General features: G+C 39.0%; 1 protein-coding gene across 1 annotated transcript; it reads right to left on the reverse strand.

Moving 5' to 3' along the window:
* Positions 1 to 27,140, reverse strand: LOC134540908 (ethanolamine kinase 1). The gene is made up of 6 exons (XM_063383977.1): positions 26,564 to 27,140; positions 12,733 to 12,870; positions 11,072 to 11,334; positions 8,747 to 8,973; positions 6,280 to 6,502; positions 1 to 3,920 (listed from the first exon to the last, which is right to left on the reverse strand). Exons 1-6 carry the CDS (start codon positions 26,696 to 26,698, stop codon positions 3,854 to 3,856), a joined length of 1,053 nt encoding a protein of 350 aa, XP_063240047.1. The 5' UTR covers positions 26,699 to 27,140; the 3' UTR covers positions 1 to 3,853.
* Positions 27,141 to 27,998: the final 858 nt, after the last annotated feature.

Consider the following 27,998-nt stretch of genomic DNA (forward strand, 5'->3'; position numbering starts at 1 on the left):
TAAATTAAAATAATATATTTGGCATATTCAACAAAACAGTACATGTACAATAATTACAAGGGTAAAACAACAGTCTCATCATTATCTTTGCTCCTCAAAATGAGGTTTAATGGTAACAACTACATAATATTAACAAAAGTATCAATTCTGAATAAATAAAACTGCAGACTTCTTTACAGTGAATAAAACAATTTTTTTCTCTTTATATTATTCACCAATATATAAAGATAGTTTTGTCAATAACCAACCATTTAAGTTTGGGCAGATAAATTATTCCACCAAAATTTTTGACTTCCAATGTCACTTAAATTAATACTTTACATATCTGATGCCTAGAATATGGTGAAAAGTAATACACCATTATATATAATAAGTTTAAGCTTGGTTAATCCCTGCCTATTATCTTTGAAATATTTGTGCAATGGGAGTGCATGACTTGATGTAAGCTTTTGGACATACGCCATTGCTAAGCACATGTATGTCTGCAGAAGAAAACTACAAAAAAACACAAAAGACAAAAACACAAATTAAGCAAAAAATTGCTGTTGTCAACAGGATATAAACACCACATAATATTACATAGCAGGAATATGGTCAACAAACAAAGAAAAACAAAGAAAAATGGACTAACAGAACGAAATAATTCCCACAAATGATTACAGCACAAAAATATTTAACCCAAAAAAAAAAAATTCAGCACAACAGTTGAAACGAGACAAAAACACATCAAAAACGAAAAGACTAAATAATCACGATAGTTTTCCAAAAACCTACCTGCCTACCACCATATCTGTGCAACCCACCCCCGCAGCAGGTTGTATGGTACGTTAGTCCTCCATTCCCCATCCAGGAAGAAGGTTTCGTGTTTGGAACTGCAGAGGTTTGGGTTCGAAAATGTGGGTGTCCAAAGAAGGCATCGCACTAATGGACTCATGGGCAAGGGCGTCGCCAGCTGATGGCCCGGGGAGGGGGGGGGGGGAAGTTGCGGGAAAAGTATTTATTTATTTTTTTTGCATTTGGCTACATTTTTTTGAATCTCTAGGGCTCTAGGGGGGGGGGGGGCAGCTTACCCCCCCCTACCCCCCCCCCTCCCCCCCCCCCTGGCGCAGCCCTTGCTTATGGGAAGTCGGTGAAGCAGCTGGGAATTGAATGCCGAAGTGGCACAGAGACTGGCAAGAATGTTCCTGAATGTTCGAGAATGTTCAGGAATGTTGTACCTATAATGTTCCAGAATGTAATACAATTTTTCAGGAATGATTGTACAATGTTTCAGAATGTAGCAGAATCTTCCAGAATGTTTAATAATGTTTAAAAAATGTTATGGCGACTGTTTAAAATTAAAAAAAAAAAATTGTAGGAATCTGTATTAAGGTAAACAATTTTAATTATTCTGAGCATAACTTTAACCAAAATAAATGCAAGTATGTGTATAAGATGATATAACCTTAAATAAAATAAAATTGATGAGTGTTTTACAATATTTGAACCTTGCTACCTCAAAATTAAAAAGAGGTTAGGGTGATTTTACTAAGGTAAAATATACCCTGGAATACACTTAAAGAAGAGTTTATAAACTCAAGTACTTAATATAAACTAAAAATTAAACAGATGTATGCATTAACACTTAAAAGGCTTACTACACTCTTACATTTCTTGAAACAACACTTTTCAAGAGACACCTGCACATACTATATATGCATTAAATAAAACAAATAATTTTATGGAAGAATGTAAGGATATTTTTAAGAACACACCACAATCTCAAAGTAGGCAAGAAGCTACAAATAATTTATTATGCTTCAACTGTAACTTGCATATGTAAAATTGATATAAAAACCTGAAAGAAAGCTATATTTGATAAAAATTATTTTTAATTCCTTTCTCAAAAATCGTAAGTCTTATTTTACTCACAATAAAATAATAGAATTCACAGCCATTTTTATACATAATTATTTTTATAAAACAATGGAGCAAAATAGTGTTTCACCACTATTTCTCTGACTTGCATGAAATATACACCAAAATAAAATGACTACAGTCAAAACTTGATTTCAGAGCACCAATCATTTGTAAGGAAAAATATTCAGGAACAATAATATCTGCATTTAATACAGAAAACTCAGACATATAATAAAATTTTGGAAAACTTAAAGGTTATGTAAAATCAAGTCCTGACTAAGCTTTAACAAATTGTTCACATTAAATGCGCAATATATTTTTTAATAGATGTCTAAATTTCTCTTAAAAGTAGAAAAGCCTCTTAATGTTTTTTTTCCAGTATCAATAACTTTCTATACAACTATTATTTTTTAAATAACAAATAATTATTTTAAGTATGCTAACATTGAACTGCTTTTTTCACCATGACCACATCAAGCAAATTTAAAATGGATAATAGTTACCTATTACATTACATTTCTCGTTTCCTTAACTTTATATAAAATAAATGTCAACTAATAATATTGTAAAGTTTAAAAATTTCTTCTCAACTTACATTCTTGTAAGGGCCTATACGTACTCATCAACCAGTTAAAAAAATTACATACATACATGCTGAAAGCAATGACCTGGGATATTTTTTACAGTTCCCCGCTGCAGGCAACGTTCATGAAGTTATGATTCTCGGATCGAGAATGGTTCTAGCCCATCAAGGCAGGAGGACTCTTTATCCTAGAGAAATCTGTAGTCATAAGCCCATCAATTTAAAATTGTGTTTTTTTTTTACTTTATTTATTTTTACATGTTTTTCGACATGTAGTACGTGTCTCGGGCAGGGTCAGCATGGCTGAAAGGAGGTTCCGGCTCGTGAAATACGACGCCCCCGTGTGACAATCTCGTAGCTAACCTGACGTCAACAGGATGTCCAGCAAAACCCGAAAACCCAATTTCCCTGGAACGTCCGTGACTTCTCCAGATGTTTTACAACTTTTGCTGGCCAAAACATATATAATATTTCTACAAAAACATATAAATCTCGATTTTTACGCAACTTCCAGTCACTGCCGTAGTTGTTAACGTACTCGAGGATTCTTTAACTTAACGAAAAATCTGTTTAGACAGGAATAAAGAAGCCTGGAAAGAATGCAATATATGTATATATATATATTATATGTGTGTATATATATATATATATATATACACATACATGCATATATATTTTTTCTTACATTGCACTCCGGGGCTCCACCAGTCTTAATTATCAAAAAGTACAGCTCTTCTCAAATACACTAGACACACCATTGCGAAAAAACACAAAGACTAAATCCAAATACAACATTTCATTCAAAGTTTCCTTTCTATTCCAGGCTTTACCTGTTTTCCCTGATGCTTGACACGCTCAAAATGTGCAGCAAGACAATTTTACAACTCATTAGGCAGACACATCTACTAAGACTGTCTGTAAAAATTAAAATAAACTTTACAGACCAGAGCCTCACTTTAAATTCTTTTAACTAATACTTAATTAAAATTCTAACTAATTAACCTTAAGCAGGAAAATAATTTACGCGTATCAACATCTTGGTGATAACAGCATTAAAACTGTTCTGTATTGTAAACCTTTCAACCCTATGGGAAGCAACCCAACATCACTAAGTAAGATATAAGATAACGCCTATTTACATTTGTAAATAACTAGATTTGTTATTGCCAGTATTCATAAACTAATTAAAATGTTTGTGTACTGTTATAACATTTTTAAATTTTTGGTATCCTTATTAAAGTATAATTATACAGCTAGCAGAAAAAGTTTTACCACTTCAGCCAACAAAATTATTCTATACAAACTGTTAGGTTTATTTTAAAGATTCTTATGAACACATAAAGACTAACTGGAATGTTTGCGAAAACGTCATCACGTTTCTGAATCATTCAATTTATCCTTCCGTGCAAAATACTCCTTGAAGCGTATTGCAGCATACCTGAAAAAAATAACACACATAAAATTACCACTAATAATTGTGTGCACTCAAACACAATAAACTTCCAACAAAATTAAATAAATCAACCTTACATGGCAGGAAGCAGTATATTATTTGTGCAACAATTTTGCTTTTTTATATTCTTCTTTACAAAAATGTGTAAAATACTGGCTGATTGCTACATATTTACTGTAAAAATAAACATAAAAATTAATTAACAGTTTTTTAATTGCAAATGAATATATATTATGTTGTAATATTGTATAAAGCAGTTACACTTCAAAATAAAAACTGCAAATAAGAATGAAACTACTGCAGGGGCAATTTAGATTCTTGAATTCAACAATTCAATTCATTGTAATTGAATATGATGATTCAGAATATAATTGTTTTAGAACTAATCTTTCCATATCTTTATGTTTTATTATTATTTTTAGTTGTAAATAATAACACCAAATGTATTTGCATTTGTGAAATAATTTGAAGTTTATTATATCCAAGTACATACAAGTAGATTAGTTTGATAAGCGTTATCTTGAAGCTTATGGAATCTGATTAAACTGGAAACTAAATTGAAGAATTTTATTGCAAATAGGAGAATCGAATTGGGAATCCGAATATGCATATTTTCAGAACCGAACCCAACACTAAATAAAACTACTTTTGTCTCATAATCACATTCTGAATTACCTGGGCCAGACAATGGCTGTGACTTTGCTGCCTGCAGTCATATGAGTAAAATAGTTGGTTATTTGAGTTATTTAATGTTGATGGTTACTTTTAAAGGTACCTGATATTAAATACCAAACTATAGGCTCATAAAAATGCCTTGACGTAAATTATTTGTGCCTTGTTGTGGTAACAATTAGGCCTAGTATAAATAATTCGAAATAGAAATAACACAAAAAAAAATTAACACAGTAAAATATGGGATAGTCAAACTTTCTAATACAATTAATTATAGACATCCTAAAATAAGAATAAAAATGTAATAGGAACCATGTTACTTTGTTGATTAAATTTACCGAAACTCTACCTCAGGAATTACAATTGCACAAAAACACCTTCTACAATCTACCATACTTATCTCTGAAATTTTATTGGTAATTCAAAGAAACAAAATAGACATAATATTTTGAAAACATTATAAGTTTTTTTGAAAATAAAACCTCTTCACAGTAAAATCCTTCCCTTTCCATTGGGCAAACCGCCTGGGCACAAGTTAGAAGTTATACTTCTATGGCATTAATAAAATGTTTACCTGAAAATTAATGCCCCCCATTGTCATTACTTTTTTGTTTTTGTTTCCTTATTTTCATGTTTCACTTTTCGACATAGTCTCCATCCCTTTCTAAACACTTGCGTTACTGTACGGCTAGTCGGGCGAACCAGTCAGAGAAGAATTCCAGCGGTTGTTGTAGACACCAGGCTCGATGGCAGCTTTCGCCTCATCGTCAGAATGAAAGCGATGTCCCTTAAGCCTTCAGGTGCTCTTTTTATTTTATGGGAGAGGTGGAAAGTCACAAGGTGCAAGGTCGCAGCTGTGTGGCGGGTGCAGGGTGTCCACAAGGAAAAAATATTTCGTACCAACTTAGGCGAGAAAAAAGTACTAGATTATAAAAAGAAGTACTAAATATTAATTTGTTATGGTTTTTAACAATTTAGGAAGTTATTATGACATTGCAATGCTCGAACTTAAATATCACACCACACACATACATTCCATAGTTTTTTAAAAATAATTACGCTTAATAATAAAACATATTGGAGTTACAATAATATTATTATATTAAAGAAAAATGTACTAGATCTGTACTAAACTACTAAAAAAGTTATAAAAGTAAGAGATCTAGTACGAAAGTACTAACTGTGGAGACCCTGGGCGGGTGCCGGCGTTGCAACCCCTCTCGCGTTCCTCGACTCGTATGCAGGCGGGAATTTCGGTCCGAATCCTTCCGGGCACACGGTGAAACTTTTCGCAACCGCGCATGGAGGGCACACGTTGTTTTTCGGGTACAACAAAAAATTTGGAAAAATTGGGTGAAATATATAAAAAAAAAAAATATCACCATGCAGGCATTACTTAAGTGTCCATAAAATTTCTTGTATAATTGCTGCATTGCTACCATCGATACACAGAGTTAATTTTACGTATATATTTTAGAGACATTAATAAATACGCAGAAATAATAATACGAAAATGAATCAATTGTAATTACTATGATTTTATTATTCTGTAAGCTGCTGCTTTTTTTTTTTTTTAATTTTTTTAAATCCTTGAAGGGAGGGGTCCTGACCCCACCAACCCCCCCCCCACCCCCCCCCACCCCCCCACTACTCCGCCCCGAACCAAGCTCACCCCAGGAAGTCAAAGTCGATGGTGGAGTGCTCTGCCTGGATGAGCGACCACGCGCCCCAGAAGAAGTGCGCGGCCAGGCAGAACTGGTCGACCTGGGAGCAGAGCCGGTCGACCGCTGCCTCCGGGACCGGCCGGCCCCCCTCCAGCTCCTCCAGGTAGACCCGGAGCCACCGCGCCTGGAACTCCCGCGACGGGTAGCGCGAGTAGTCCACCTCGCTCACACCTGGTCGCCAGCAAGATCGATCAGTGGATGAATTAAGGCACGGGAGGCCGTCACTCAAAACAGTGAGAGCTACAGATGTGAGTGGGAAAATATTCCATTAAAAAAAGGGGGGGGGGGGGGGGGGTGGTTGTCTGTAAAGTCTGTTTACGGACGATAATTTTACGTGATAACGTCATCAGAAAACACTGATGAAAAAATTGCATACTTTTTATAATTTTCAAATTTCATCTACAGTTTTTTGCAAATATAATTTAAATAATTTGTTTGAATATAATCACGAACAATTAGTTAAAAAGCCCGCCTTAACCTGTTTGATATTATAGAAGATTTTCTCGCACGGTGGTTTGCCGGTTCTTGCACGCTCGGCTCAGGCGGGAACGTGACAGTTTTTTGTGTGTGCAGCCGGCGTTCATCAATTTATAAGACGTTATCAGGTCAAAAAATTGTCTGGAATAATGCAACCTCAAATTTTTCCTGATAATTTTCATTTTTTTCATTATCAGCTTTGATTTGCATAATCTGACATAGTTTTATATATGTTACACAATAATTTCTTTTCTGCAGATTGGTATGTACTGTAAAAAACAATATTTTATTTTTATTGTCATGTGGTTCACGGTAGCATAGGTCCTACCTATCCTCAATGTTAAATGAGCCATTATGTGATAAAGAAATACTAAGTTTATGTTTTATTTCATTCTGTTTGTACAAAAAAATAATACTTTTATGGAAAACTAACATCTCTAGCTGAGAGCCAGTTATGAAATTGAAAAAGATTTTCAGGTAATTTTGCAGGGTTCTCACACTTACTGGGTATAATTTTCCTAAGTTTCCCTTGTTTTCCCTGTAAAACCCCAACATTTTTTTTCATAATTATCCAACTATCTTCAAAGATAACATCAATATATTTAATTACAAAAAACTTACACAAACAGTTTTTAACCACACATAAATTACAAACTGACAATAAGATTTTTTTCCAAATAATACACAGTTTGAACTGTTAGCATTTCCATAAATGCTATGCAAATAACATTTACAGTATGAAGCATAAAAAAATATATTGTTGTTTGTAAACATCTGAATAACTATCAAAATTTTATCATTAAATAAACACATGGTTCAATGAATGATGAAAACAAATTGGTTTTCTAGCAATCATTAATTTGTGATTAAAATACAGACTGGTTTTAAGACATCAAAGGAAAACACTTGTAATAAAAAATAAATAATTCAGTTTGATAGCTAAATTTGGTCAAATTACTTTCTTTTTTTCCAAATTCTGAAGGAAATTTTCAATTCCCTGAGTTTTTCCTGTTCCTAAAATTTTCCTGTCAGTGGGAATGCTGATTTTGTATCTTGGATAGTCACTTAAGATCAACAACAAACAACTCCCATCCTTTACTTTTCCCCCTTGATATCATGGAATTTTTGGTTTCCAATAGAACAAAAGTACAAGCAATTGAGTATTGTATCCTTTAAGGCCACAATCCATAGTTCTGCAGACACTCAGAACTATTATTATTACTATAAATTGCTAGCACAGAAGAAAAATTCTGTCTGCAGTTTGTAAATAAAGTTTTAAACTTTGTCATAAACACAATAACAAGGTAAATTTCTAAAGTCGTGGCTTTTCCATAAATAAAAAAATTAAATTCAGAAAGTTCTATTTTTCATCACTATAGACCTTCCTCTAATCATCTTAAAAACATCATTTGTAAATTCCAGCTGGACTTCGAAAAACTTATGTTTATAAGTGAAGTGGTGAATTGACGTCAGTATAACGTTACCAGTTTACCACCATGTTTAAATAGGTGTGTGTATCTGTTTTGATACTACTTCCAAGTGTGAATCTGTATTAATAACGAAAATAGCCCCGTACGTATGAAACACAACACACAACATTTTTTACAATAAAAAAATTATTTAATATACCAATTTTCACCCTAAACTCATTCAAAATAGCTGGATTATTGGATTAGCGGGACTCCACTGCAAATAATGATGTTTGAGTACATAAGCATAGCTGAGAATTTTGGCTAGAGAGGAGTCCAAATAAATATTAAGCATTATAAATGTTGTATCTACAAAGATAAATCTAGCAGGCAGTGTATTAATACAGAATCTAATTGAGGACTTGGAATAAAAATATTGTCAATTAATTATTGACTCGAAAGAATAAATAGCGTAGATTCGCAACCTTTCCACCGGCTCTTAAAGAGTGTTTGTTGAGTGTTAAGTTACCTGCGAATTCAGCAAAATGGTTGGCAATGTCATACGCCTGGTAGTTGTAGCTCGCATACTCGTAGTCTATGAACGTCACTTTCTGTTCCTTCGGGTTGTGGATGATGTTTCCGAGGAGGAGATCGTTGTGACAGAAAACCACAGGGCTGCCAATACTGGACAGCTTCGACTGCAGCAGCGCAAACTCTCTCTCCAGCACGGCGCTCGAAGGAATTGTTTCTTCGAACCTGCAACAGATACATGTAGTCAGTAGCGGATCCAGAAGGGAGGGGGGGGGGCTAAGGGGCTCAAGCCCCCTCCAAAAGCATCTGGGTCCACTATTGTTTTAGTGTTTGCCTTGATAAAGCCTAGCCTCAGCTGGGTCAAGCCCCTCCCAAACCAAAATCCTGGATCCGCCACTGCATGTAGTTTGTATGGTTTAGCTTCCACTATCTGCTGTGATGCATTTTTCTGTATCAAAGTGCTATGATAGCCAAACCATGTTTCTTTATTCTATTTATAGACTTGATAATGTCTAGCTCCATAAGAGTTAGACTATAGAAAAAAAAAATGGCAAACACCAAATGCATTAATGATCTAGAATCTTCAGTTCGTGCAAAAGAACTTAAGTTATGTGTGTGTGGGGGAAACTATGAAAAAAATGCAATGGTTTTCTTTCTTACCTAATTGTATCAATACATTTCAATTTAGTTGCCTGGAAACAAAAAAAAAATTGTTTGCAAAACATAAATAGAGGCAGTTCTATAGTGATGCAAAACACGACTTGCCTTAGTTGCTATCACAATAAATTGTTCTACCTGTGTAATCGATCCTGTTATTTGCCCTAGTTGCTATCCCGGTACTATACCCATGAAAACGATCCTGTTATTTGCCCTAGTTGCTATCACAATTGTTCTACCAGTGTAATTGATCCTGTTAATTGTCCTAATTGCTATCCCATGTACTTTTCCCATGTTAAAGGTAATGTAAATTGCCCTAGTTGCTATCCCAATTGTTATACACATGTAATCGATCCTGTTACTTCCTCCAGTTGATATCCCATTTCCTCTAACCGTGTAAAATATCCTGTTACTTGCCTTTAGTTGTTGTAATCCTGTTTACTCTATCCATGTAAACGAACCTGTTACTTGCCCCAGTTGCTATCCCGTTTACTCATGTTAATGGTCATGTAAATTTTCCTAGTTGCTATCACAATTCTTCTCTACTCATGTTTATGGGCATTTAAATTGTCCTAGTTGCTATCCCATTTGTTCTTCCCGTGTAAACGATCCTGATACTTGCACAGTTGCTATCCTGTGTACTCTACCAATGTAAACGGCCATGTGCATTGCCCTAGTTACTATCCCATTTGTTCTACCTGTGTAAACGATCCTGTTTCTTATCCCAGTTGCTATTCCGTGTACTCTACCTATGTTAATGATCATATAAATTGCCCTAGTTGCTATCTCATTTGTTATACCCATGAAAGTGATCCTGTTAATTGTCCTAGTTGCTATCTCGTTTACTCCACCCATGTAAACGAACCTGTTACTTGCCCCAGTTGCTGTCCCATTTGTTCTACCCATGTAAACGATCCTGTTACTTGCCCCACTTGCTGTTCTGTTTACTCCACCCGTGTAAACGATCCTGTTACTTTACCCAGTTGTTATCCTGTTTACTCCACCCGTGTAAACGATCCTGTTACTTTACCCAGTTGTTATCCTGTTTACTCCACCCGTGTAAACGATCCTGTTACTTGCCCCACTTGCTGTTCTGTTTACTCCACCCGTGTAAAATATCCTGTTACTTTACCCAGTTGTTATCCTGTTTACTCCACCCGTGTAAACGATCTTGTTACTTGCCCCAGTTGCTATCCCGTTTACTCCACCCATGTAAACTATCCTTTTACTTGCCCCAGTTGCTGTCCCTTTTGTAATACCCATGTAAACGATCCTGTTACTTGCCCCACTTGCTGTTCTGTTTACTCCACCCGTGTAAAATATCCTGTTACTTTACCCAGTTGTTATCCTGTTTACTCCACCCGTGTAAACGATCTTGTTACTTGCCCCAGTTGCTATCCCGATTACTCCACCCATGTAAACTATCCTTTTACTTGCCCCAGTTGCTGTCCCTTTTGTAATACCCATGTAAACGATCCTGTTACTTGACCCACTTTCTGTTCTGTTTACTCCACCCATGTTAAAGATCCTGTTACTTGCCCCACTTGCTGTTCTGTTTACTCCACCTGTGTAAACGATCCTGTTACTTGCCCCACTTGCTGTTCTGTTTACTCCACTCGTGTAAACGATCCTGTCACTTGGACTAGTTGCTATCCCGCCCACTCACCGCGCCTGCCTGCGCGGATCGGGGAACCGCACTGGCGCGAGGTCCAGGAAGCGGCGGACCTGGCCCCAGAGGCAGGGCCGGCGGGGCTCGGCTGGCCCGCAGTCCAGGCGGTGCACGCGCGCCAGGCTCCGTGCCACGAGCGGGAACACCCCCGGGTCGCGGCACGTCTCAGCCGTCAGCACCTCGCCGGCCACGTACCCGTAAGCCAGGCCGTTGGCGAAGGTGGCCCAGAGACGCGGCGCGTGACCCGCCCGGTGCAGCATCTGCGACCCCAGGCCATGCATCGGACGTCGTTTCTGGCGTAGGGGGATACATACATGGATACATACATACATACATGCATACATTATTTATTAAGTGCGATGACAAAAAAAAAGACAGGAGGAAAGTACGGAAAGCATAATCAAATCTGAAGGGCAGAGACGCGTATATCCAAGCTATCATCCACGACATGTTGAAAAGTGAATGCAATTAAAATTAAATGACTAATAAAAGTTTCTCTTACTAAAAAAAAAAAATGTGAGCTAGTCTTTCAGTAATCGCCAGTGATATGTATCATCCAGACTGGGTAACGAGGAAATTCACATCTTCTCGTGTTGAAGATGAACTTATAATACAAAACTGTGACACGAAGTTCAATGCAGGATTCTTTAAAATTATGCTGAACCCTCTGGGAGCGAGAGGTGGAATTAAAGATGGCGCCCTCGATTTTTGAAATTTAAACATTGCAAGTAGTATAGCCTTCAAGCCATACTTGGTTATATTATATTCCTTATTTATTTCTTCACTCTTCAACTGACCTCGTAGGCTAATGGCTAATGTCTCTTCTTTCTATCCTCGATGTACTCACGTCTCCCGGATCGAATCCCAGCCGCCACCAGGTTTTTTTTGTACAAACCACTGGCGCCACCTGCCTTCAAGCTTCGGAAACAAAATGGCGGATGTCAACAAGATGGCGGCCACCAGCAGACGACTTGTTTGAATATCCACATGCCGTGTCAACAACACTTCCCTCCCCTACCCCCCCCCCCCCCCCCTTTTATGCTCTATTTACAAACGCTGGATATTACCCCCCCCCCCCCCCCCCCCCGCAGTAGCCACTGTGCTAGGACTCCCCCGTTACACCTACTGCCGTGGTGGGGACAGCGTCTCGCCAGTTCAAACAATCAGTACATCAGCTCAGTTTCGTGGCAGACATCTTACTTTATACGCTTTGGTTGCTTTTTATATATATACCCCCCTTTTTCCAACAAAAAAAGTGCAACTGCAACATCCAAAATCCCTTCCAATATTCTACTATGAAACCATACACCCAACAGCAATGGCAACCTCAAGACTGATCGTGTGTGCGGGGAAGGCTTTCAGTTCAGTCCAACGGCTGGACATGTTTAGATGCGGACAAACATGGGAAAGACATGGTCAGATAAGTGGAACATGTTAAGAAATGGTGGGACATGATGTGACATGTTGGAACATGATGGGACGTGATGGAACTCGGCGGGACATGCTGAAACATTGTGAGACAAGGTGGACATGGTGGGAGATCGTGGAACATGTTGGGATATGGTGGGACATTGTTATACAATAGAGACATGGTAGGAAATGTTGAGACATGGTGGAACCGAACAGTCCGAGCGTGCGAGACCGCGACGACCACCCACCTTGATGTTCCTGGTCTCGGCGGTGCGGTCTATCAGGAGGTCCGTCTTCTCGCCGTACACTCGCACCAGCACGCCGTCCTCCGGGTGGTCCTGGCAGAAGCAGCCCACCAGCTTGTTGGTGATGCCATCTGTGAACAGCTGTCCCAACCAGCGGCATCAAGGCCTGTCCATCCACAAGCGGTCCGAGCCCGAGTCCTTGTCCATGTGTGGATCCTAGGGAATCATGGTCCCAACTCGTCAAGGCCCCGTCCACAAGCGGTCCGAGTCCTTCCTTGTCCATGTGTGGATCCTAGGGGATCATGGTCCCAGCTCGTCAAGGCCCCGTCCACAAGCGGTCCGAGTCCTTCCTTGTCCATGTGTGGATCCTAGGGGATCATGGTCCCAGCTCGTCAAGGCCCCGTCCACAAGCGGTCCAAGTCCGAGTCCTTGTCCATGTGTGGATCCTAGGGGATCATGATCCCAGCTCGTCAAGGTCCCGTCCACAAGCGGTCTTGAGTCCGAGTCCTTGTCCATGTGTGGATCCTAGGGGATCATGATCCCAGCACGTCAAGGTCCCGTCCACAAGCGGTCTTGAGTCCGAGTCCTTGTCCATGTGTGGATCCTAGGGGATCATGATCCCAGCTCGTCAAGGTCCCGTCTACAAGCGGTCCGAGTCCTTCCTTGTCCATGTGTGGATCCTAGGGGATCATTGTCCCAGCTCGTCAAGGTCCCGTCCACAAGCGGTCCGAGTCCTTCCTTGTACATGTGTGGATCCTAGGGGATCATGATCCCAGCTCGTCAAGGTCCCGTCCACAAGCGGTCCGAGTCCTTCCTTGTCCATGTGTGAATCCTAGGGGATCATGGTCCCAGCTCGTCAAGGCCCCGTCCACAAGCGGTCCGAGTCCTTCCTTGTCCATGTGTGGATCCTAGGGGATCATGGTCCCAGCTCGTCAAGGTCCGTCCACAAGCGGTCCGAGTCCTTCCTTGTCCATGTGTGGATCCTAGGGGATCATGGTCCCAGCTCGTCAAGGCCCCGTCCACAAGCGGTCCGAGTCCTTCCTTGTCCATGTGTGGATCCTAGGGGATCATGGTCCCAGCTCGTCAAGGCCCCGTCCACAAGCGGTCCGAGTCCTTCCTTGTACATGTGTGGATCCTAGGGGATCATGGTCCCAGCTCGTCAAGGCCCCGTCCACAAGCGGTCCGAGTCCTTCCTTGTACATGTGTGGATCCTAGGGAATCATGGTCCCAGCTCGTCAAGGCCCCGTCCACAAGCGGTCCGAGTCCTTCCTTGTACATGTGTGGATCCTAGGGGATCATGGTCCCAGCTCGTCAAGGTCCCGTCCACAAGCGGTCCGAGTCCTTCCTTGTCCATGTGTGGATCCTAGGGGATCATGGTCCCAGCTCGTCAAGGCCCCGTCCACAAGCGGTCCGAGTCCTTCCTTGTACATGTGTGGATCCTAGGGGATCATGGTCCCAGCTCGTCAAGGCCCCGTCCACAAGCGGTCCGAGTCCTTCCTTGTACATGTGTGGATCCTAGGGGATCATGGTCCCAGCTCGTCAAGGTCCCGTCCACAAGCGGTCCGAGTCCTTCCTTGTCTATGTGTGGATCCTAGGGGATCATGGTCCCAGCTCGTCAAGGCCCCGTCCACAAGCGGTCCGAGTCCTTCCTTGTCCATGTGTGGATCCTAGGGGATCATGATCCCAGCTCGTCAAGGTCCCGTCCACAAGCGGTCCGAGTCCTTCCTTGTACATGTGTGGATCCTAGGGGATCATGGTCCCAGCTCGTCAAGGCCCCGTCCACAAGCGGTCCGAGTCATTCCTTGTACATGTGTGGATCCTAGGGGATCATGATCCCAGCTCGTCAAGGTCCCGTCCACAAGCGGTCCGAGTCCTTCCTTGTCCATGTGTGGATCCTAGGGGATCATGGTCCCAGCTCGTCAAGGCCCCGTCCACAAGCGGTCTGAGTCCTTCCTTGTCCATGTGTGGATCCTAGGGGATCATGGTCCCAGCTCGTCAAGGTCCCGTCCACAAGCGGTCCGAGTCCTTCCTTGTACATGTGTGGATCCTATGGGAAGGGGTCATCCGGAGGGCGTTCTGGAAGTGTCTTTTCTGGAGAGGGGGCGTGGCGTAGGGACCCCGGTGTGGATATCGGGTGCTTCTCCACCTGCAAAGCGCCCATCGCCACGGCTTCACGGTTGTGGTACCTGTTTTTGTGTTTTGTAGCTTTAGTATACTTATTCTTAGAGACCTGAAAAATTAGCGGGTTCATTTCGTGATATGCTCAAATTCAAATAATTATACCTTCGTGCTGCTTCTATCATTGGTTCTCTGTTAATCTGGAGGACTGAGGGCCAATTAGAGACCCTCACTCATAGAAGTGTCGAATCACAGGCCACCCAGTCGAGACGACTCACAAGTCAGCAGCCAATGAACATTTGCATTTGCCCGAGTGTGTAGAGGATATTGGAGTCTATCCTGGAGGTCATTGAACCCGCGAATTTTTCCGGTCTCTACTTATTCTTTATACCCAATATATATATATATATATATATATATATATATATATATATATATATATATATATATATTCATATATTCTTATGCTTCATTAGCTTCGGAGAAGTAATTAATTATTTAAAACCATATTAACCCCCTTTTTTAACCCCCTTCAGGAGTTGAATATCGCAAAATGGTATAATTATTGGTTAGTTATTTTGGTAGGTTTATTATTGGCGCCCAGTATAGTTTATTGTACCAGTGTCGCAATGTCCGATGTGCCGAACCTACTGATTTCTAAAGTAGTCACCAGGGCTGGTAACTATAGAGCGCCAAGATGCATTGCATATGAGTACGCGGCTAATTTTCTTGAATATTCATTTACTTGTGGAAAGTTGCAGGAGTTCAATAATTATATTATATTCTGTAAGGCATGGCCCCCCGCAAGGGTGGGGCTGGTTTGACCCCTGGGCCCAGGGCCCGGGATCCAGCGCTGTTTATTTTTATCTCAGTGTGTGAAATAAATGTACATACTCGCTGCGGTTATTTTTAAAGTAAAATAATTTTATAAATAAAGCTTAGTTTGGACTTATAAAATAGTAATCATAATTATACCCTGTATTTTCAGGTTAAATAACGTTCTAAAAAAGAGTGTAGGTAAGAAATAACCATGCAACTATAATGTAGCACGTGACTGTAAAAAAAGGGGGGGGGGGGGGGAGGGCCCGTAATCGAATGTGGGGGTCATGCTGTAAGGGAATAGTAAATGCTAATATGTGAATTCCAAGCACACTTGCCAAAAAAAACGGATTCGTGTGTTCGGCTTTTGAAAATCGCATGTTCGCAAAACGGACAGCACTTATAAACATTTTGTCTTGGTCGTCTTGGCACACCGTCGGTTATTTTTCTGTTTACCTTTTTTTTTGAAACGGGGAAACGAAAAAAGAAAAAAACAAATTTCACGACCATCACGAGTGTTCTTCTTCTATGCTGCCACAGAACAATGATTGGGAAAAGAGTTGACCAATTTACTCGTACCAGAAAGATTCGGACCATCGCCCAAACCACGCATGACTTCAGAGGGTCAAGCGGGCCAATCAGTGACCAGTGTCGCTCGGACACAATTTGGTTCGTTGCAATTCTATAGGGGCATTCATGCGCGCAAATTACCTACATCCGGAGCAAATTGACAAATCATGCTACGGCACCAAGGGCGTAACCAGGGGGGGGGGGGAAGAGGACATACGGCTCCAAGTCAAGCAATTCACAATGATCCGTACGTCCGTCATAACATTTACATGCTGCCAACTGACAAGGCTTACATTTTGAAGAAAATTTATCTTGTAAAAGTGTAATAGTTTGACGATCATTCATGCTAGGCACTTATAAACCACTACACTAGCTTTTTAGCTATGATATTTATTTAAATACATTTTTTTTTATATTTACTGTTTATTTTGGGGGACTTTTTCGTGATTTCTGTGAATTGTAGACAACCTTTTACAGATAAGTATGTTCAGTAGTGCATTTCAAACACAATGCAGTGAACTATCGTGACGAGTAGGTTACTTAATTTAAATCATTTCAAACCCCACAATTACCGCGGTCACAACTGTAATTGTCATCGGCGCATTTCGCATAACTTGTAAAGTGTCGATTGAATTCATTAATAGACTTGTATTATACATATATATATATATATATATATATATATATATATATATATATATATCGTAACAACTGGGCCACGGTAAATTTTGCTTCCCCCCCCCCCCCCCCTCCTTTTTTCCTTTCCATTCCTACCGGGCGACAAGTGCGCAAATATGAGTCCTACAGTCTGTAGCGCATGTAATTCTTTACTTGTATGAATGTTTGGACGAAGTATAGAAGATTTTTTAAAGTTCTATTTCAGCATTTTTTTGTTTTCTGATGCAACCAAGCTTTTAACTAATGAAAGTAATGACAAATGACGCAGGGTGTTTTTGAAGATTTATGATCTGAGTTATTTCCCTTCAAACTGCTGTGAACGCGTTTAGTGATTCGCTGTGACTTCCTTACGTTTTAGGAAAGAAAGAAAAAAAAATCGGATTGTCGCGAATGGCGCAAGCGCTTTTAGGGGCACGCGAGACAACAAGCAACCCCCCCCCCTTTTTTTCCCCCCCTAACTCAAGAACTGCGTGCTAGCGAAAGGACATTATGTGCACAAGATTTTTTTCCTCGGTCAGCAAAAAAAAAAAAAAAACAACTGAAAACAAAAAAACTTCCGCACGCTGACAAAGGAAACATTCTTGAACCGTAAAAAAAAAAAATCATAAGATGGAGAGAAAGGTGAACGAATGGGATAGGAGGACGAAAGAAGAGAGAGAGAATTTCAAAACAAGTATATATATATTTTTTTGTTAAAGGAAGATACACTCGAAAACACAGCCCTGCGAAGTTACAGGAGCGAATAGCTGAGAGCGCATATTTGATTTTGGCGCGCTTCAGGGGACTTCTCCATTGGCCGAGAGGCCGCAGAGTTTCAGAGGGACAGATAAGAACTCGAGAGACACCAACTTCTTGGTTATGGCAGCTTTTCACGTCGTAATTATTTTCTGTTACTCATTTCACAGTTTTAAAAATATCGTTTTAAATTATTTATAAGTAATCTGCTTTTTAAAATTCAAATTATTATTTGCACTAGTGTTCCAAAATAAGTGTTTGAAAACATTTATACAGCCTTCATTTCTAAATAAAAATATTTTTTTAAATGTTTATTAATCATAAAATTTAATTTTCCTCTGAACCAGTTCACGGAACCTGGATTTAAATCGAATGTTTATTAAATAACACGAAGAAAGTACTCGCTTTTGCAGAAAATAGGCTTATTTGCTATAGCATTAACTTCTTTTTTCCCCCCTTCAAATACCTTGAACACTATTGTAAATTTGACAAATTTTTTCCACACAAAAGTAAAATGACTACTGCCCTTTTAACTCTGTCACTTGATAAACGGAATCATAAACAGAAGCCTCGTGAGAATAAACTTGCTTCCTATTGTTTTACAATCTCAAGTTGGTGATGTCTTGCGACTTTAGTGCCTTACAAACGACCGTGACCTTCTAGCGTTGATTGCGCGTTACGTGCCTTGCGTGTGTCTTAAGGCCCTTCCAACACCTTCCAATATGCTGTTTCAAATAAAGTTGGAGGGCTATGCAGGCCCCCCACATGGCCGGTGCTACCGTTGCTATGGCAACGGGGCCCATGGGTCTAGGGGGCCTGCGAAGGAAAGAAAAATACTTAAAACAAAAAAGTAGACAATTTTAAATAAATCATAGAAAGCAATTAAACAGTAAGGCCTAAATTTAGTTACCGATGAAATATTACACCAGAGTAATATTATTCGGAATATGCTGTGCTTACAGAACGTGTCTGAATCTAAAACTGTGAGTAACAAAACCACCCCCAATTGACGTGACACCATGTTGACAGTGCAGAACACTTACACTCATTTATTTGCCATTATTCAAAATAAATTTACGTTGACAATCGAAACACTGACTTAAAACTAGTTTTAATGTGTTTTAAAAATAATTGTGAAAAGGTTTAAAAATATATAACTAAAACAATGTACATAAAGGAAAAAAAAAACATTTTTTATATCTGTTAGAAAAAAAGGGGGGGGGGGGGCATTATGACTTCTAGCAACGGGGCCCACAGAATGATGTGGGGGGGTCTGGGGTTATGACATCACCGAAAACGTCACTACAGCAGCCATGTTTGTCAGACGAGTTGGTTGACCTGAGATCCCATCAAAGCTGTTGCATATAGGACGGGTTCTAAAATATCTTGGATGTTGGATGCGATCGGCCAATCAAAAACCCTGCCTAGCGAAAACGGAAATTACATCATCTCCGTCACAACGAATCTTTAAAATGGCGAATAACTATTGGGCGATTAAAGAGGTTATAAAAGTGAAATACATAAAATAATGCTGATATGAAAGCCGTGAGCGAAAGAATTGTATGTGTGAAAAGAACAATTATATTTCATTATGTAACTAATATTATTGTTAGTTAAATTTATACATTTCCAAAAAATTTTTAAACATTAATAAATAGCATAAAAAGTTCAAAAAATTCCATTCAGCACTGTGATACTTATTTGTTTTTAATTTAAAAAATTAGATATTAAAATTGAAAATTTTGAGATAGCTAAGACAAAAAAATACCTGGATAGTTTTGACACGATTTAAAACATACTTGAGGTCATTCATCTGTCCAGCTATATTTGACGGCGAAAATTGGAAGCCATTTTCCGTCCAATACTACCCCTCCAGCTCTGTTGGCGAGTACAGTTGGAGACAAGAGTTTGACGGTGCGGCAGGGCTTTAAGGCCCCCACCTACCCGGGCACACACACGGTGCGCAGAGCTTCAGGAAAAACAACGCGATTTCAAAACTACTCAAGACATCCGAGTGGGGTTCACCGAGGGCCGAAAAAGTACTTTTGATTTCGGATTAAGTTTTTAGATTGTATTTTTAGAGAAGTTAAAATGGCTATAATGCATGTTTTCAGAGTAATTTTTAGGCGTAAAAACACCGGTACAGATTCTTGAAAGCACTTAAGGGACTTGCATTGCACCTTTATCTTCATTTCTCCGCCGTGTGATGTTACGGTCGCCGCTCGATGCACGACAAGAAGACTGCGCGCCAGTCCAGAGGAGATAACCGCGCTAGAAGCACCAGCGAGCGTCGCGCCTTATCATCCCGCCTCGCTAATAGCACAGATACGCCCTTGACGAATGGCCGCAACTCGTGAAGTACAGCGCCGGGCAAGATCGCACGCAGCGCTCCACCGCAAGCTCAGAGACAAGCAAGATGATGGCGACGCGGAGGTCGTCAGATTGTTCCGACCTTACGTACGGCCGGCATTCTCACGTTCCCCTCCCACATATGCGCCCTAATAGGGTAGGGTGGGAGTAGCATTCCAGTTCGCTTTTCATAAACATTCCAGAGCTTTTTAAAAAAATAACAACTGTTAGGGATGGAAAGTTTTCTTTTCACAGACGAGAGAGCCAAAACCCGAAGTTCCCCGAAGTTCACGCTTTTTTCCCGTATCTTTAATGTAGCTCTCCTAACCAAATCAACCGTCCACAATGTTTTAAAGTATTTATATTGTAGCTAACCTAACCTAATTGACCATTAGTTATCATGAGTTACAATGAACAAAAAAAAAAACCAAGATGCACGATCGGGCGTTTGGCTCTCTCTTCTGTGAAAAGAAGGCTTCCCGTTAGGGATCGCTCGTATTTGTTGATCAGGAAGGTGTTAGAGCTTCGGCTATGGCCAGGGGCTAGGGAAACCCAGCATAATGACCACATCGGCCCATCTCACTCAGCTAACCAGACAGTTGGCTGTGTCCTGAGCCTTAAGACTTTATCAGCACTGCTGGCACCTTCCCCGTCAGAGAAAGACACGTGGAACAGGACACGGAGGGATGGGGCAGAGATGGAATGCACCGAGGAAGGAGAGGGGAGCGCCCCGAGAAAACCCAGAAAATCGCGGCACCCCACACCACGTCGGACTTCAACGCTGTCACAAATTTCGCACCTTAAATTTACGAAGAATGCTGGTTACAAGTTATGTTCGTTAATTTACGGTTATCTTCGTAAGTTTACGGGTTTTGAGTTCACCCCCTTTGAACATGAATCAACATTAATAATATTACAATAGTAACAAAACAATCAGACACTTTTTGAGTTCAAGCAAAAAAAAAAAATTTTTTAAGTGAAACTTCTTTTCGGGCGTTATGAAAAATTCCGATCGCATGAGGGGAATAGTTAGTTACGTGGTGGGGGAATCGGTAGAGGAATAGTGTGTGTCAGCGGCGACGCCACTCCAATGCATGCGCTAGCGGTCGAATGGGAATACGGCAAAAGGGAGGGGGGATAGGTACGTAGCGGAGGAGACGGCAGGGGAGAGGTAGAAATGACGCAGCAGTGATGCTACGGAATCCTCGTAACGCTGCTTGTGTTTGTCTACACCTCAGTTTTCTTAACGCCTAAGGATTGACGCTACCATATTTCGTTTATTTAAAGTACATATCTAAAAAAATTTTATTCGTGTGGAAAATATTTATTGATTCGTGCAATTAACTTTATAAATATCATTCATTTTTTTTATATAAACAGCGTGATTGAAAATTTAAATAATTCGTCTCTATCCATACCTAATAAGCAAGAAGCTTCACTTCTACTGCATGTGAACTCCACGCGCACACACATTTTTTTTCTACCGCGTGTGTGTTTCCATTGTTTACAATATAGCACATGACTCAGTAAGTAGTAGGGGTCGTCCATTAATCACGTGATGTTTTTTTAGCAAATTTTTACCCCCCCCCCCCCCCTAGTGATTTGTGGTGAGGTTTCAGACTAACCCCCCCCCCCCCCCGCCCCATAAATCACGTGTATTTTTTTTTGTACAAAATATTTTTTAAAAATTTCAGAATATTATTTTTAAATATAGGTATAATCTAATTTAATTATGGAAAATTAAGCACAGTGATAAAAATGTCCAGACACACATTAAGGTTGCAGGTTTATTCTCACTGGCATAAAAATAATAAAGGAAAGGCTTAGATGTGATTTACGCATGTTTACGCATGTATTCGGCGCCAAAATCACAGTCTTTACTGGCGACTGGCAAGCCGAGCCGGGTGGTTCATGTTGCGGCGGGCGGGGATATTGTTGCCTGGCTACGGCGAGTCAAGGTCACGCGTCGCTTTTCGGTTTAGTAGAAATTGTGCGAAAAAATAAATACACGTGATATCTCTCTACACCCCCCTCCCCCCTTGTGATATTTCGTGATTTTTCCCGACCCCCCCCCCCCCCTTTCGAGCCTCACGTGATTAATGGACGATCCCTAAGGAGATCAGGCATAGTTTTTACGAAGATCCAAGTGCTTCTCCCATATGTGTACCAATACTGCGGGTGCTGGGTAAATGTTGAAAGTAGCGGCTCTTAAGAAATGTGGCGGTTGCCAACCAGAGATTACGAAATGATACAGATGTAAGCGCATTAGCCGTCAGACGCGAAGCAATTTTTTTCCCCATTTTTTTTATTTCTAATTTTCACATACCAATGCGGCGGAAGATTATTTATATTTGTATCAGCTGTTCTAGCCTGCTTTGATTAACGACTAGTTAAGCTGCTCGGAAGAAAAAATAGATCAAAATATTACTGGTTAATATTTTTATATTTATTATAAGTCCGAAACGAATCTTCATAATACAAATGTGATGATACGAGTTGACATTCATCTCCAATTTAACCTCCAATACAGGCACAGTTGATAACATTTGTAAACAAAACGGCCGCCATATTGGTACGTATAGTAGGCTACACTGAAATCCCCCCCCCCCCCTTTTTCTTTTCTTTTCTAGAATAGGAACTTAAGCTCCATCTGAATATTCCTCTAATCTCTGGTGCCACAATCTACTCCTGTTTTGTTTTTTTATTTTAACTTTTTTTTGTACCATTAAAAACATTTCGGGGGAGGGGGGGTAAGCATTTTACGAAAAGGAACTAGATCTAGTAACTTTTCTCCTCAGTTGGCAGCTCTGTGGTTTTAAAAAAGTTGGTAGTTTGTTTTAACTTGCTTTTTTTTTTTTTAACATTTTAAATTATTATTTCTGTGAAAAATTTTTTTTTTGTTTGGCCGAATTAATTTCGTTTCTCCGGCGATTTTACGTCGGTGTTTATGAGTGCAAGGTATTTTATTATTATTATTAACCGGCGTTTTGGAAACTGGTTATGCTTTACGCCACTGTGAGGCGCTGGGAGCGAGTCGCTGTCCTGTCAGACGGGGAAGCGTGTCATACAGTTCGCGGGGAGAGAGAGTGAGTGTGTGAGTGAGGACTCTGGCAACGACGTGTTGGAAAACCTGATACCTTTTGGCTTCACCCGGTGGTTACGCCACAGAGAAGGCTACACATCCACCATGAAGGTAAAAAATACATTCTTGATCCTATTCTTCTTATTCCTTGCTTGGATTTCATATCGTCTGCAGTGAAGACAGTGAGCAGTAAATTTCGTCAGACGTATTCAAGTTTTGAACGTCACATTTCAGGAGCTGTAATAACGTTTTTTTTCCTTCTCCATTTCATTTCAACAGCCGAGTACTTGCATGAAAACGGCATGTTTTCTGCTGGAAAAGGAACCTGCTCGTGTACAGTATTTGTGCGGGCCCCCATTCAACAGATTTTTTTTTTTTTTTTTTTTTTCAATTTTGTGAACCAACTATTGCTTTACGCAACTGCATAAAGTGTTGCGCAGATTTACGTAGATTTTTTTTTTTTACGTGAACTAAAAAACTTGAAGTGTATTTTAATTTTGATATGCTGATTTCCGCAGCAGTGTGCAACAGTGGTATTAGCATCGCCAGAGCTATAAACTTAATTTTCTGCACTTCGACGATATCTCGAAAAGTACACTCGCATCATAAAATTTTTCACGACGTTTAAAATCCTGGAGTCTAGAATTTTCACGACGTTTAGATCCTGGATTCTAGACCAAATAGTAGTATTTTTAATATAGTGTAGTTTTAGAGAAAGTTTCATAAAAGACTATAAATATCTTAAATAGCTAGCACGGAAATGTTTTACAGTTCTATAATTTTTAAGTAGCAATTTATTTTGATTGTGTACTTTTGTAAAGTGGTAACTAAGGACAGTTATATTTCACATTTGCGTTTAAGACGTGCCCTGCCAGTATCATTGTTAAGGTACCCACGATTTTTTGGGGTACTTGGCAGTTTCAATTTTTATCAATTGTTTTCCAAGTTAAATGGTAACTGCGCGGTGTTGGAAGCTAGCTATATGAACATTTTTCGCCTCTCGTTTTCAACTTGCGGGTCTTAGGCTGGATTCACAATTGAAAAAATAACAACAGTAACAGTAGGTCGTGCACGTAAGAGTTTACTGCCATGTTTTCCAACCTACAGATTCACAATAGCGCATAGGACGGTCGTGAGCATGGGACGGAAGTGAATATATTTTATTTCTGTTACGGACGCATGGTGCAACAGCCAATGATGGTAGAGTAGGAAGCCATTTTGGCGGGACTAGAGAACTGTTTAAATTTATCAATCATATTGTGGCAAGAAATCGTAGATATATTACAATGATCAGTTGTAATTTCTACTTCAAAATAAATAATAGTTTAAAGAACTAAAAAACACGCTTTATATAGAAAACCAAACTAAAAAATAGAAAATAAATTTGAATTAATAGTATATTTTTTTTTATAAATATAAATTAATAATAATGTAAATAAGAAAATAATGTATTTAATTTTAAAAAAACGTGGGGTGCATAGTGTCAATAGTTATAAATATTTTATTAACAGATATGGGTAGAAGGATTATCATTTCGATAATATCTTTTTAATAGCTTTTTTTTAAATTAAATACATTATTTTATTATTTACATTATTATTAATTTATATTTATAAAAAAAAATTACACTATTCTTAATTCAAATTTATTAAAATTTATTTTCTATTTTTTAGTTTGGTTTTCTATATAAAGAGTGTTTTTTAGTTTTTTAAACTATTATTTATTTTCTACTTTTTAGTTTGGTTTATTTATAAAAGTGTTTTTTTTTTTTTTTTTTTTTTTTTTTTTTTTTTTTTTTTTTCAATTTCTTCCAGGTAGAAATTCTTAAACTGTAAGTTTTGCTCTCTATCCAAATATGTTTTTTGATATATCATCTGTCAAACTTATCCATATTTTCCGTGTTTGATGTCTTTTATTTAATAATTTACTGACCTTGGCATAGTTTGGAGTATTTGTAAACTGCTTGTAGATTTGCAGGTTGGTGTTCGAGTGGAATTTCAAAATCTGCTTATCAGGTGTAACTATTGAGGTTATTCATATGGTGTTTTTACAAATATAGATAATATTCTCTTTAAGAAAGTATATTGTTCACAATAATCATAACCCACTCTCACTTTTAAATTTAATTAAATGTCACAATATTTAGTAGGCTTTGTTTATATCGCGCCAAAGACAAACTGAAAGAAAAGAGTTCACACATGAGCAAAATGGTTTTCTTTACATATATATATCTTTGTTTCATTTTACCAATAAATTGACAAAAATCTTATTTTGCAAATAGATTAATGGAATTATCTTATCAAATTAGTGTATTGTCATCGGTCCTCGATAAATCTACAAAGTTTGAATGAAATCTGGCCGTTCAAAGTGGGTCAAAATCGCACCCAAAGGAGTCGGTTACAAACATACATACAAACAAACATACAGGTGAAGCTAATATAAAGCGTGTTAAAAATTAGCACTATTACTTATATCACTAGCAAAAATTGTAAATAGAAAAGAAAGTGTCATGGTTGAAATGGTTAACTCAAATTTATTTATATATTGAAAAACTGTGATAACAAACTGCTGGTCACGGGATAATCATTTGGTAGTTGATACAGTTAGTTACTAATGCCAACAGATGTCGGCTACACCGGGAAATTTCATAGGCTGAATTAACAGTACCTAATATTTTAATTGTGAACAGGCTTCGCTCAGGTCGTGCGCGTAGCCTGCTGTGAGCTGGCTTGATTTTTTTTTTTTAATTGCTAACTCAAGCCTTATGCGCAAATGGTTGTTAATTTAACATTTAAGGTGTAAGCCCAGTGTGAAAACCAAATCCAAGCCATGGACTGTGGTTAACCGCATTTGTAGTATTTCTTTGACTGAAATAGGTATTTGTTTGAGAATTATTTTAGATATTTACAAGCTATAACAGCACCATTTTTTTTTTTCTTTTCAGATCTGCATGTGCGGGGGCATAACCTCACTTATATAACTACACTTGAAAAACAGTTTATCACGTATCCGAGTTCATCCTCAGATCATGATGGCATGATGCTGTAAACATTGATCCCGTGATACATATTGATTAATTAAAACAGAAAGCTGTTTTAATTTAGTACGTCGAACGATCCTAGTTCGAATATCACAATGGAAAAAAAAAATATGCGGATCTTTTTATTTTTTTTATACGTTTTACAAACTTAATAATTAATTTTATCACGAAATGTTGTTATTGCCAGAATCTTTCCACGGGTCATGTACCACAAGATCAATGTATACATTATCATGCCATCAGGATACGTGTTACGGAACTTTTACCGCCTTTTTTTTTTTTTTTTCATACTGTGAAAATTTCGTTGCATGGTGCGCTCGTATCGTAAAATTTAATTTACTCTCGCCATTTTTTTTTTCTTCTTTCGTAACGCGCCTAAAGAATAACTTAAAGAAGAAACATCTTTTTTTTTAAATAGAATATTTCTGATAGTAAGTACTCACTTTGTAATTCACGCGGTCTTTGGGCCAACCAGGCCTAATAGCATCCAAAACTTTTCCGGCACCTTCAAACAGTTTGTCCTCTTCTATCGCGAAGCCCAGCGTCAGCGTAGCAGAGTCGGCGGGCGACACTTCCATCGCGACGAGACCACTGACGCGGTTATCGCTCCAGAGCAGTTGGTTTTAAACAGCCCTCCCTCCCAGACCCTTCCCCAACAATTGCGCAGTCGGAGCACACAAACCACCACGTCGACGTTGCGAAAAGCTACACGGCGTACATAACCTCAATTCCCTTTTCCTATTGCACGGCACGGAAATGCACATTTCGCCGGAGATACTGTAAAATCACCTTAAAATATATATTCGTCCACGTGTAACCAACGAATTAAGACATGTTTTTACCATCTCCAGCTACTTTTTTTGCATACGCGAAATACAATCTGCCCCAACGAACACCGATAACACTAGCATGCTTAAGTAGTTGTTCCGCTAAATATTCAACGCGATGTTATTAACTAAATTTTATTCCGAGTCACGCCTACAGTATGTAAACAAGTAACGTAAACAAAGTTGTCTGCAGACGACAACCGCTGTAACAAGCTGGCAAACTTAACAAATATTAAATACATAAGACAGTTAATTTGTTTTTTTTTTTCTCCCAATATTTGCAAAAGTCGGTAGGTAGTATTAAAAATGTTTAATTTTTCCCCCCCGTAAAATAAGTCGTTATATAGGATTATATTAATTTTCCGTGTAGTACAGTACGTATTTAAAGATGTTTATATTTTTTACATAGTACAGAATTATGTTACCCACCCAATTTACCGTCCTGAATTATGGCCACACAAAATACTAAGGCATGCTAATGTATGTAGTTTTTAGCGGGTGTTTCTAAAATCGGTAAATAGGTATTTGAATGAATGTCTATTAGCCGACCTCCGTAGCGTAGTCGGATGCACACCGAGAGTGCGAGAGGCTCTGGGTTCGAGTCCCAGGCAAGACATCTACGTACGGATATTTGATTGATGATATAATAAAAATGCTTTGACTAATAGGCATCTAGTGCTGGTTGTGGAAGGAAGCCAATAACCATTCAACCAATTTTATAAATATATATAAAATATATAAAATATATAAAATATATAAAATATATATTATATATATCTTAAAGCCGAGGCCACACAGAAAGCTACCATAAGTTCACTACACCAGGTGGCCTGACAGGACAGTCTAGTTCGCAATGTGTGAGACGCATGCCGTGGGATTCAAGTGATGATTCCGGACAATGATAATATTCTGCTGGCTCTCAGAGTATTTACATGTAAAAAGAAAGGGTACATGAAGTTAATCTAAAAATAAATGAATTTTTCATCATTTGATGAAGCAGTTGCATGAGGATGAAGCCAAATTTAGGATTATTTCAGAATGAATACAACTC

This window comes from Bacillus rossius, chromosome 17 (assembly GCF_032445375.1).
Source record: "Bacillus rossius redtenbacheri isolate Brsri chromosome 17, Brsri_v3, whole genome shotgun sequence".
Lineage (NCBI taxonomy): Eukaryota > Metazoa > Arthropoda > Insecta > Phasmatodea > Bacillidae > Bacillus > Bacillus rossius.